Source organism: Metarhizium robertsii (genome assembly GCF_000187425.2).
Source record: "Metarhizium robertsii ARSEF 23 chromosome Unknown MAA_Scf_6, whole genome shotgun sequence".
NCBI lineage: Eukaryota > Fungi > Ascomycota > Sordariomycetes > Hypocreales > Clavicipitaceae > Metarhizium > Metarhizium robertsii.
Genome location: NW_011942204.1, coordinates 1,205,232 through 1,217,013, shown reverse-complemented (window position 1 = coordinate 1,217,013; position 11,782 = coordinate 1,205,232). Strand labels below are relative to the sequence as shown.

Sequence of the window (11,782 nt, the reverse complement as noted above, 5' to 3'; positions counted from 1 at the left end):
TAAAATAAAAAAAAAAGCGTACTGATGTAATTTGCCAGCCCTAGGCCCAGCATAACGACGCTGAAAACCCAAAAGATGGCCCCGAGAGGCTTGGATATGCGTCTTTCAAGATCCGTCGGCTTGGAGTTGATGTGGAACGAGAGCGTGATGGCAACGGACAGGATGGCCATGAAGACGGATAGACGGAGGTAGGATAGGAACGCTGCGCAATTAGCCACTGCGTTCGCATCGCGGGGGGGGGAGGGCAGAGACGTACTCCGTTCATTGGCACAGTGGTCGCGCGCGTCGCTCGTCTCGTTTTCAAAGAGGAGCGGGCCGAGGAGCGGCCATGCGAAGAAGGCCGATGTTCCGGCGCGCCCGGACCTGTCGATCGTTAGTGCTGTTTCTTCTTCATTGAATCGTCGGTTGTTTTGGCGGGGGAGGAGGAAGATTCGAACCCTATGTTGCCGACTTCTACTGGCGCTACGAGCGACGTGATTGGGGTGCAGCATTTCACGCTGAGGTCCTCGTCGTCGAGGTAGGTAGTGGGGGGGCGCGATGGGGGTGCGGTCGGCATTGTGGCTGGTTTTGCCCCCATTTCCGAGCTTGTGTCGGTCATGCGATTGTGAAGGAGGAAGTTTTGGTAGCTGGAGGTGGTGGTGGTTGGTGGTCTTGGAGGTTGAAGTGTGGGATGGCGTCATGTGAGGACGACGTTCCATCACTGCTCCCCTTTACGCCGCGTTCTTAGATGGCTGGTTTTTTACCGGGGGAATCAAGAGTCCTTTTTTTTCTACCAAGGAAAACATGCCATGGGATCAAATTATCTCAGCGGTATGTGTTTCGATAAATGGAAAATCGGCGGTTTATCGTGTGTCGCTCATAAAAGCTCTAAGTACGGAGTATGTATCATGCATGTCTAGCATCTTCTAGCATCTACGTTCACACAAGATCGTCATTCTCCCGACACAGCCTTGGAGATGTATCAACTCATCACGCAGAGAACCCCCACACGTCAAACCACCTCCTCTCATCATGACCCAAAGGCCCATCCAGCCTCCCGAACCTCGCCCTACGCCCTGTATTCGCCTCTGGCAAACACATCCACTCCCTCACACAGTCCGGCACCTCCTCCTTGACATGAGCAATACAGATAAGTGCCTGTTGATCCGTCAGCCCCTCGACAACGACCTCTCCCCTCTTCCCAACTTCGCTCCGAACAACCTCTCCGCCAGCGTGTATCTTGTTCTCCCCATCTGTAAGGAACAAAGCACACTTATCGCGGACTGCATCATCCATGCCACTAAACGCCTCGTCTAGAACAACCACATCGGGAGACTTTATCATGGATCGTATAAAGAGCGCCACGCGTTGAGCCGAGAAGGAGACTTCTCCAAACATGTATTCGTCCGCCCACGACAAGTCGTCCCCGCGTAGATTCGACTCAGAATTAGGCCGCAGTTCGAGAGTGAACCACCGCAATGCAGCATCTACTTTTGCCCTGGCGCTGGCGTCTAGTTTCGGCCGCGCGCCAAATGTAGCTGCCCATGCGTTCTCAATGACCTTGCGAATGGTGTGGCCTCGGGGCATGTGCTGGTGGACTTCGGGGCTGGAGTGGCCGATGCGCGATTGGATGTCCCAAAATGTCAAGGGTTTCGTGGACGATCCGGGTTCTGGCAGACGGCTGCGGCCAAAGAGCTTGATGGGCATGGAGTACGCCTGCGGATGGTCGGAGCCGAGGAGAGACACGATGGTGGTTTTGCCGGAGCCGTTCGGGCCAAAAACTCCCCAGCGCTCGCCTCTTCGAACGGTCCAGACGAGGCCGTCCTTGGGGCCCTGTGGCGTTTCTTGCGACCAATTTCCCAGGGCAATCTTGTCCCCGTATTGTACACGGCACCCGTCCATTTCGACGAGTGGCTCTGCGTCGGGATTTGCAGGAGTTAACTCGTGCTCGCTGCCCTGGCTTCCGTTTGTCCGAGTACATGGCACATTTGACCCCAGGACGCGCCCAACTTCAGATAGTGTATGGATTGGGAGTTTATCGTCTTCCAGGAGGCCGCCCAGCTTCACTCCTTGAACATACCTCCGCAGACCGTCCAACACAACCTCTTTAGGTCCCATTGATGCAACCTGGCAGTCGTTTCTCAAGTAAATCAAATGCGTAATCCACTCCGGTAATGGATCTTGCGGCCTCGCGCTCATCACCAATCTAGGAGTTGCCTTCTCAGCAAGCGATTGCAACAGCGGGCTGAGTCCCGACACCGTAGTCGGATCGAGCCCCATGAACGGCTCATCCAGAAGCAAAACCTCTGGCCGTGTGAGCAAGGCTCGTGCAATTCGTGCCCGTCTTCCCTGCCCGTTGCTCAAAAAGGTAACAGGCAAGTCCAGCAAATGGCCCAATCGCAAATCCGTAACCACCCTGTTCAACAGTTCTTTCGATCCGGCGCCGTCGTTATCTTCCCCCAGCGGTGCCTTGAGGGGATTCAGCTCCGTATTCCCCAAGAGAAAGTCTCTCAATGGAAAATCAGTAATCTCCCTCCTCGACTCATACCTGGCCGACAGGTACGCTGATGTTGTCACATTGCCTCCCAGTCCACCCCCGGCGGCTTCCGCGTCAAAGCCAACGTACCGAATAGCATTTTGCGGATTCCTCAGCCGCAAGGATACATCTTCGCCGGATAAGTATGGGTATGATCGAGCCGTAGGCGGCTCACAAAGCAATCGCCCTCGGAGGATTTGGAGAAACGTCGTCTTTCCCGAGAGCGAGGGCCCCACGACGCACCAATTGTGCGGTTGGAGTGACGAAGATGGCAGCTCAAAGGATAGGCCATTGAATAAGGATGGATTGGCATGAGAAACCTGGGAATTTGGATGATGGCGATGAAAAGTGCCATTCGCAATGCGAATAATGGGCAGCCGCGAGGGTATGGATCTCATAATGTCTGGTGCGGCCTAACCGTTGCCTATGGGTTGTGACGGAAGCCTCACATCCCGACTTGGGTTTCCAGCGAGATCCTATTCGGCAAAGGGCATCGATGTTACTCCGTAGTGTGACTCAAGTTGAATTCAAAGTAGCCAGCTCCGTATGGTTTGGTAATAGCCGGGATGAATTGGCATTTTGACATGACAAACCGCGGGTCAGAACGCAGAGGTACGTACCTTTGAGCACCGGCCAACCAACGGACGCGAGGCTACTCGTAGCCTGAAGGCAGCTCCAAGCTTCATCATCGACACTCACAGACACCACCATCAACGCCAACCTGCACCACGCATTGCCATCTCCGCTCTCACTGCCATCCTCGCCCTACACCTTGCACCAGCACGAGGCCCAAATCAACAACCGCACAAGATACACCACATAACTTCTTCCCTCCACAAACCTACGTCAAGATGGTAGACCTCGCCTTCCCATCCTCGTGCATCTCCAAGAAGACTAACATTTACAGTCGATGCGCATCGTCCCCGCAAACTCCAACCCCGAGTCCTTCACCCACACATCGCACACCTCGTCCGCCCCTTCCGCCCCCGGCGTCCACGATACTCTCCGCCACGGCGTCGGCCAGTCCCCCTACGACGCGGCCGCCAACAAGCCTTCCTCCGCACACCCTCTCGAAGCCCGTCTCAAGAACTGGGAGGCGACCCAGGAGGCCGTCCGCATGGAATCGCTCCGTCGTACATTCGGAATTGCCGAGCCTGTCCGTCGGGGCATGGAGCTCAAGATTGTCAGAGACGGCGAGTGGCGGCCCTTGGCTCTTGGAAACGGCTTGGCCAGCGTACACGAGGACATCCTGAAGGGACGAGAAGACACGATTACGTGGGAGGATGTATTCACCGGCGAGGAGATGAAGGGTGTTCCTGGAGTTCATGATGAGATGGAGAAGAAGCTCAAGATTCAGTAGTAGAACAAGCGGGCTGCGGTCTTCTGGATTTCTGGGGCATGAATGCGGATGATGGAAGCGGCTAGATTATGTGTAACATTATTACGACACAATACAGTAACCATTTTGGACTACAGAGTGGGGGGCAAAATCTATTCGACTTTGTCTACTCCAACCCTGTGATAATTCCGCCCAAGATACTGCGATATAGCGGCGTGGATAAGGGCTGCCATGCCATGTCGTGAAATATGCTTCGGGATACTGAAGGTGTTACTACGTGCCTAATTAGTGAGTGAGTCCTTGGGATGTTCTAATACCTCAACTTGAATGCTACACTTTCCCATGTCGTGCTTGAAAGCCGTGGGCAAATCCGGTCACAAGCAAGTCACAAGATTCGCAAGTTTGTAAGAACAGTAGTGAATTGACTGCAATTCCTCTATCCTGTTGGTGAAGACGGCCTAGTCTCCAAAGGCCCGCGCTGATTGGGTCTATACCCAACGTTTTTGACAAATATATATAACAAGGCCTCTGGATGAAAAGGTTGACAATGATAAAAATAGCCAAATCATTTATACATGACGATGCGCCAATGTTGACTCCGGTAATCCTTGCGTTCTTCCATCATGTTTCCCATCAATCGCTGCTTTCCAGTTCCAAATAGAATAAACCCAAAACGATGTGCTGAGTATTAGAATGAGTGTGTGTATGTTGATTGGCTCTTCAAGCCGGGAGGTGACTATGTTGTGGCTACCAAGCTGCATGCCACAGACTCGGTAGGCCGCTGACTCCCTTGCAGGTAAAGGACGCCATTCTCAGGCTTCGCTAGGCCTCTTTAGTTCGATAGCCAGCTCGTCGTGGAAAATGTACATGTCGACGTATGTTCTGTCTTTCCAAAAAGGCTCCGGCAATAAAATGAGCCGGCACAAAAATCGCAAACAGCACCTCTCTAGTCGTGGTTAAAACAAATATCCACAAAAGTGCAGTGAGTTAAGGTAGATCAGCGGGATAGGAGAGGCCCTCATAAGATGACGCAGCACATTCCACCCGGTCTGGATCGCTGTCCGTCTCCGCTTCCGCCTGGAAGGTTTTTGCTTCCCGACTTGGGCTCTTCTTCGTCCAGGTCCTGAGGACGAATGCTCATATGCACTACATTGGGGCTTTCTGTGCTGAATTGGTACTCTGTCATTGAGGGTTAGAGAAATGCTTTACTCTTCACACCATGGCTCAATTTGAAAAAATGGCTTACTCTTCAGCTGTTCTTTATCGTCCAGTAGCTTTCCGAAGTGAATCAGTCTTATGCTGCTGGGACTAGCAGGCTTCGCCTCCCAATCGCTTCTCCACTCTCGTAGAATGAGTTCCTTCAAGGTGTAGATGCTGATACTAAACGGGTCTGGCTGTCCAGATTCTGTCTCGTCGGGCATGGCAACATTTCTCCTGGTGAGATACTTGGCATCGATCTTGTACGGATGACGGCTTCCCGAAGTCAGCAGGAGGGTGATGTTGCAGACAGGACCGTCCGACTGGCCAGGGGTGGTATGAATATCGTCCTGCGCAGGCCCAATAGCCATGATGGAATCGCTCCTCTCCTTAGTAGGCGGCACGGGGGCCACTTCCTCTTTCTCCTTGCCCTTTGACACGGCCTCAGTGTTGTCCTCATTTTCTGTGCTGCGTTGCTCGGGATCGGTAGGGATTGCCTTGGATGCTGGCAGTGGCTCAGTGGCGACAATCTCAGACTCCTTGGAGGCATCGACACGGGCGGCCGGCTTTAGGTCCTCGGCCGGCGTGGTTCCTTGGGCCATGTTCTCCATGGGGACGGCGTCGCTGGGCTGTTGGAGTCGAGTGTTGTCAGCGGGAAGACCGACGGTTTTGTGGTTGTTGGCAGAACTCATGGCTGGGTCCATGGAGATGCGCAGCAGCAACAACGGCGGCGGCGGTGGCCGAAAGACACAGAAGCACTGGGGACTGCAGGGTGGCTGTACGACGGGGGTCCTGCAGCCAGCAAGCAGGGACGCAAGCAAAGCGCAGGCGTATAAGATAATGCTGGGGCAATCAATTCATATATGGGCTCCAAGATCAAGCGGCCCTCGACCTGGCCTTGAGCGATAAACAGCAGAGGAGGTCGGATGTCCTCGGAGACTAGTGGTAAGATGATGATGTAGATGTCAGGTTGAGCAAAGTCACGGATTGACTACGAGGATGACCAGGCTCGCCGGAGCAGGCGGGAGTGGGGGCACACACGGAAGCCCGGCTTCTCAAGTGCTCCATGTCAGGTCCTCCTGCGTAGACAAGAAGGAGCGACGAGCGACACAGAGTGTGAGAGGGAAAGACGGGCTTGCGACGCCGCGCCAAAGTACACATGCGAGCGTGCAGCGTGCAGGTGTACATGGGAGTGCACCTACTCGTCTGTATACACTCAAGGTCCTTGTGTGCAGTGACGCAACATTGAATATTTGTATACAGAGATGGCTACTGCCATCTTTTGGGTTGAGCGGTGTGTATCAGAGCATCCTCAAACGTCTTGAACTTGATTTTTTACAGGCATGTGGTGGCACTGGTGGCTATCATGTTCGTGCAGCTGCGGGCTCGTCCATGCTCCCTGTGGCTCATGCTGTCAATCTTCAAAGAGCTCAAGGGCTAGTGTTTGCCTCAACAGAAGGTCGCGGGTCTGGGGATGGTGGGCCGTGGGTAATGATTGAGATCTATTCGTGGGACATTGTGCCCAACCGTCATTAAGCGGGCCTCTAGTTGAGTTGCAACCTACCTAGGTACTTAAGTACTTTACAACAGGACGGGGCAACTAAGAATGCAAGTACTAATACTCCGTACTAATGAGGCCTCTTCAGACCCACTGAAGACAGACAACCGAGTAGTACATACAAACAGCCTTCAACGTTGAGCACAAACCTCGAATGCATTTGCGCCAGAGCAGCCGCAGCCGCCGTGAGGTCGAAGCAGCACCTTTGTATGCCAATCGGTAAAACGCCATGCACACCCATCTCGACACGGCCAGTCGTAATTGGGCGCTCCGTCACAATGAGCTCATTCACGCAGAGAGTCGACACAGAAATGCCGAGCAGACAACATCCATCTCAAAATAGCCGGCGGCATCCCTCAACCCATGTCGGTGCAACGAGCAGCAGTTTGCCTCCTTTGCATGCGAGTTCCCCCACGAGAGAAAAGAGAAGAAGACAAAGGCTCGTCCAAGATCTAATCAACACCTTGCCGCCTCCCTTCTCCACCTGAATCTAGATGCATGGACGATTCCCCGTCCAGTTCGTCACAATATACGCACTAGCACTCCGTGCTCACGCCTTGAACCCTGCAGGCATGAACAGCCTTTGCTCGTCTTCTGCGTGCCTCATGATGCTGGCCCAAAACACGGCCCGGTTCCGCAAATCACGCCGCCAGAATTAAAAGGCCGAGCCCAACAAACTTCAGCTCGCGAACATGAGCTTGCCAGCACTCACATGCGTGTGGCATGTTTGTGGCGTCAACTTCTCCAACGACAGATATACAGCCCCCTCCCCTTTCTTCGCCTCTATACGCAAAGGCAAACACGACAGCTGGGCACAGCATCGATGGGCTGGCGTTTCGCCCCTTGCGGTGCAGTAAGGCGTAACCAGATTGCTGGTATACCCACTAAGAGCTGAAAGCTGAGTTGGTGGCTCAGTGTTCCAGATTGTGCATCCTCTTCCTCATCGCGGCCTGGGCTGGGCTCACCAACACAGCCAATGTTTTTAATCGAGGATCGTATTACTTGATTGCATACCCCGTACTTCGAATCTGAAGTACGAGTAGTTGACCTGGTCTTAATTCGACGCACCGCCATCCGTCACAACGCTTGGTACACACTCGGTATGAAATACCTGCTTTGCTTTCCTACCGTAGTGAGAATCTACCATCCGTGCTTACAGAAAATACAAAACATGAAGACAAATGTATTGGATTTATTGGAAAACGCTCTGGGAATAGCTAGTAAATGTAGCACCCAATATCCAGCCGTAGTTTTAAGTAGCTGAAGATTGACAAAAAGTATAATGGATCCGCCTAACCATCTCCTCAGCTTAGCCTCTCTTCAGGCTCTCTTTTACAACGAACCAAGCTTCTCCGGACGGAGGAATAGTGTAATCCGATCGTCTTCCAAATCATCAGAAACAAAACCTCCCGTGGTCATTGTCGGACCAGCAGGTAGATCAGCTACAGGCATTCCTATCAAAATAGATGAGGCCAATAGAGCACTTCGCCATAATAGTTCAGGGGCTAGCTTTGTCAGGCCATTGCGTACTATTGTTATCATGAATACACATAAAGAACTAAAAAGCATGCAAATAGCGAGGAACCAGAAGATTGAGAAACTTTGATACAAGCTTGTGCCCAGATCACGTAATGCGGTTCGTGGCAGCATGCCAAATAGGTACATGATAATTCTCATATGAATTTTCTCCGGCTTTTAGACCTACTAATCTAACTTGGGTTCCTAAGCACTACCTACTTTAGGTACCTAGGTAGGTATCCATACAACCAGACGGTTTTGTGAGGTATTCAACACATTTGCTGGCTTGGACAGCCCCCGCATGTATGAAGCGGTACAGGGTACTCCGTATACGAGAGAATGCTACTGCATTAAGCAACCTGCTCTGTCGTCTTCGCGAAAAGAAAAGAAAATGTGCGGAGACGTTGGCTTTATGTCGTATATTGAAATGCCGTGCACCCATAGGTAAGATTTGTTATGTCCACTGTCACTGACACTATCTGCAAGATAATTCTTCGCTTATAATGTACGCCTGACATGAAAGTCCTGCCAAAACGTCCGTTCAACTTCAACCTGTCTCCAATCTCAGAGCGCCAACAAATCGCCGTTACTCCCTGCCCCTTGCGCCGGTTGCAGCACAGCTTGTGGTGCATGAGCACTGACAACATAGCCCGTCATATTCCCGCTACTGCCGCCAAACATATCCTCGCCTTGGTCTAATGTCATCGCCGCCATTTGCGTTCCAATACTGGAAAAGTATGCGTCTGCATCGCTGACTGCTTGCGACAGGTTGCCCTCCCCGTTGGCAGGGGCGGCATTACGACTCCTCAAGTCAATATTTGTAGGCTGCCCGCCACGACCAAACATGCTGATGCTCTTTTGATTATCTGCATCCACCAGCAAATTCTGCTTTTGCAACGCAGGTGATTCTTGAAGTTTCCGTGGGCGCGCTGACCGGAAGACTGTCTGGACTGGTTTGAGGTATATGGTGGCCAGGGTTCCGACATTGAGACACATTTCCTCCAAGGTCGGCGCTTCTAACCTCTCTGCTTCAGCAGTGATCGGCGGCTTGTCTCCCATGACGATCTGCTTCGCTGCGTTCATGTCTGTTGACAACAGTCGCCAATACATGTACGCTCGATCACGTAAGTCGGGGTTGTCTGTCTCCTCAGTCGCCCATTTCAAAACCCTTGGAACCAGTTCTTGGGCTCTGGTTGGTCTTTGAATGAATAGCTTCACCGTGGCTGTCAGGAGAGCCAGTTGAACCTCAACAGGCTCCTCTGAGAATGTATAGAGAAAATCCTCCAGAAGTGCATCACTATTCTCAATACGATCGGCGTACTGTCCAATAACCCAGACCATTGCAGCCTTGGCCTCTGGTTCATCTAACGAATCGAGATGCTCGCACAAGGTGCCGATGATGGACTCGTACTGATTGGGGTATTTCCTGAAAATATTCTTGATGACCACTGTCGCCTCCTGAACAATGTACGTGACTTTCGTTGAGACAAGCTCCAATAGAAGGTCAATACACCGCTTAGCCGCTGGTTCAATCTTTATAGCCAACTTTCCTATCGCACGAACGGCCTTTCGAACAAAGTGGACGTCAATTTCCGTCGCGTATTCTCGCAGCTCGGTCAGCACCTCATCAATATTGTTTTCATTGGCAAGCATGAAAATGAGTTCCAGTTTCGTGACTTTGACGTAGATTGGGTCATTGTATTTACAGAAAAATACTCGGATATCGTTCTTTAGCACCTCGGGTCGTCGTTGTAAGATCAACAGGGCATTTCTAAGTGCCAGGTACTGGACTTCAGGGCCTTTGGCGAGAAGAGTAACTAATGGTGGCGAAAGCTTTCTGCAAAGTGTAGTGATTTGCTTTTGGTCTGCAATGTAATTCAACAGGTACAGAATAACGCGGATGCATGTCAACACAACAGATGAATTTGAGTGTGAGAGGCGTGGTGCAATGCGCTCCGCCAGCAAAGCAGCTTCGCCTGTTTCCTGTGGCACATAGGACATTAACGCCTCAAGAATGTACGTTTGGCCCCATCTATTCCTGTGTTAACATGGTTCAACTCCACCAGGATTTGGGATTTTGTCAAGCCACCTACTCTGAGCAATCAGGCAAGATTGCCACCATTTTTGATGCATTGCTATAGTCAATGGTGAGCTTAATAGCATCACTTCTTTCCCAGATGTCCATCAGTCCCGCCAACGCACTAGCAACAACGGTAGGATTATCATCACGTAGCAGAGAGTTTAGTCTATCGATAAGGTCCGACCGTTCAACCATTTGTCGGTCGTGGTCGTAAAGTTTGGCAACGCAGAAGGCTGCTGTTTTGCGGACGTATGGATCGTTGTCGCGCAGCATATGCTTTACGATAGGAACTGTTGCTTCGACAAACTCTTTGACGTGTATATATGACATTGTTCGCAGTGCGAGGGCTCGTACTAAGGGATTTTGGTCTTCCATGTCCTAATACAAAGTCAGCATCATCTTTTCCATCTCGCAGAGTTCAGGTATCAATTACATTTTCCAGCACCGGAATGGCCTTGACGGCAATTTCCGGTCGTACTCGAGCATAGTTGACCAGGTATAAGAAGCACCTAGACGTTGTTAGTCGCGACATGGCTTGGCCAATGCTAGGCGTGTTGGCATCGTACATCTTCTTGATTTCCAAGCTGGGAATGTGCATGCAGGCAATTATGTCCGGAAACAGCGCCACCATATCGTTATTGCTCATCGTCATGTTCGCAACGATTCTCTTGAGGGCAACTTTTTTTATCGCATAATTCTTATCCTTCTTGCCGCCGCTGTTCAGCTCGAGTCGCAGCTCGGCTACTTTGCCCTGTGGAGTTCTTAGTCTATCGAATGCCAACGGTGGCATGTACATTGGGAATACAGCCATCATCTCGCAATGGGCAGAGGATCAGGTGCGCAGAGTATAGAAAGCATATTATGAGCAAGACAAAGGCACGGAGGGCGCTGCGATGTCGCCACTGCACTTCCAATACAGGTTATTAAGCGATGTAGAGGGGTCGGTTGAGTGTCAAAGTGACAACGGTCAGGAGTCTTTCCCGGGGGCAAGTACAGGATAAGGTCGCAAGGTGGTAGAAAACAAAGTAGGGAGAGCAAATGTATGACAGAAGAAGATGGGAGCAAGCTTACTCGAGCGAACAGCTTTGAGTCCCCGCCACTGTCTTTAGAAGACATGGTGGTGGTAGCTGGCGGTTGTGGTTATATGGCGCGATGACCCAGGACACCTGGTTACCAGGTTACAAATTACGTAGCAAACACAGCTGGCCTGTGGTGGTGGTGGTGGTGGTGGTCTGCTCTTCGTCTCGGCGATGGGAGTGATGCTGCTTCGTCACGCGACGCAAAATGCTGATGGACGTGCCGGTCGCCGGGACTCACTCGTCCACACCACCCTCAGCCTTTACTCTGACAGAGTTGTGCAGATTCGTCGTCTAAGGAGGCTGGTTTTCGCCCAGTGTATGCTTCGATGATCAATGGTCCCAAGCGTCAAATGTTGATAGGGCGGCACGCCCGGTTGGGAGATCCAACCAGTCAAGAAGAGATACGACCGCACAGTCTGTTGCTGTTGGAGGGTGGGAAATCGTCACATGTAGCTTCAAGGGAAACTTTGCGCCGGCGGACCAACCCTTGTCGTGC

At 51.8% G+C, this 11,782-nt stretch overlaps 5 protein-coding genes across 5 annotated transcripts; 1 reads left to right on the top strand and 4 right to left on the bottom strand.

Annotated features, from left to right (window-relative positions):
- Positions 1-300: 300 nt before the first annotated feature.
- MAA_11338 (uncharacterized protein) lies at positions 301-698 on the bottom strand (the record flags this gene model as incomplete). The annotated part of the gene is made up of 2 exons (XM_011413326.1): positions 301-363; positions 438-698. The coding sequence occupies 2 exons, from the start codon at positions 696-698 to the stop codon at positions 301-303; spliced, it is 324 nt and encodes a 107-aa protein (XP_011411628.1).
- A 271-nt stretch (positions 699-969) lies between these two features.
- On the bottom strand, positions 970-2,913 carry MAA_06460 (ABC transporter-like protein; the record flags this gene model as incomplete). Its single annotated transcript, XM_007824458.1, has 1 exon — positions 970-2,913. One exon carries the CDS (start codon positions 2,911-2,913, stop codon positions 970-972), a length of 1,944 nt encoding a protein of 647 aa, XP_007822649.1.
- Positions 2,914-3,425: 512 nt separating this feature from the next.
- Positions 3,426-3,875, top strand: MAA_06461 (20S proteasome maturation protein Ump1; the record flags this gene model as incomplete). Its single annotated transcript, XM_007824459.2, has 1 exon — positions 3,426-3,875. The coding sequence occupies one exon, from the start codon at positions 3,426-3,428 to the stop codon at positions 3,873-3,875; it is 450 nt and encodes a 149-aa protein (XP_007822650.2).
- A 997-nt stretch (positions 3,876-4,872) lies between these two features.
- On the bottom strand, positions 4,873-5,743 carry MAA_06462 (Ubiquitin; the record flags this gene model as incomplete). Its single annotated transcript, XM_007824460.1, has 2 exons — positions 4,873-5,033; positions 5,101-5,743. 2 exons carry the CDS (start codon positions 5,741-5,743, stop codon positions 4,873-4,875), a joined length of 804 nt encoding a protein of 267 aa, XP_007822651.1.
- A 2,948-nt stretch (positions 5,744-8,691) lies between these two features.
- On the bottom strand, positions 8,692-11,018 carry MAA_06463 (AP-2 adaptor complex, beta-adaptin subunit; the record flags this gene model as incomplete). The annotated part of the gene is made up of 4 exons (XM_007824461.2): positions 8,692-10,159; positions 10,221-10,585; positions 10,641-10,716; positions 10,774-11,018. The coding sequence occupies 4 exons, from the start codon at positions 11,016-11,018 to the stop codon at positions 8,692-8,694; spliced, it is 2,154 nt and encodes a 717-aa protein (XP_007822652.2).
- Positions 11,019-11,782: the final 764 nt, after the last annotated feature.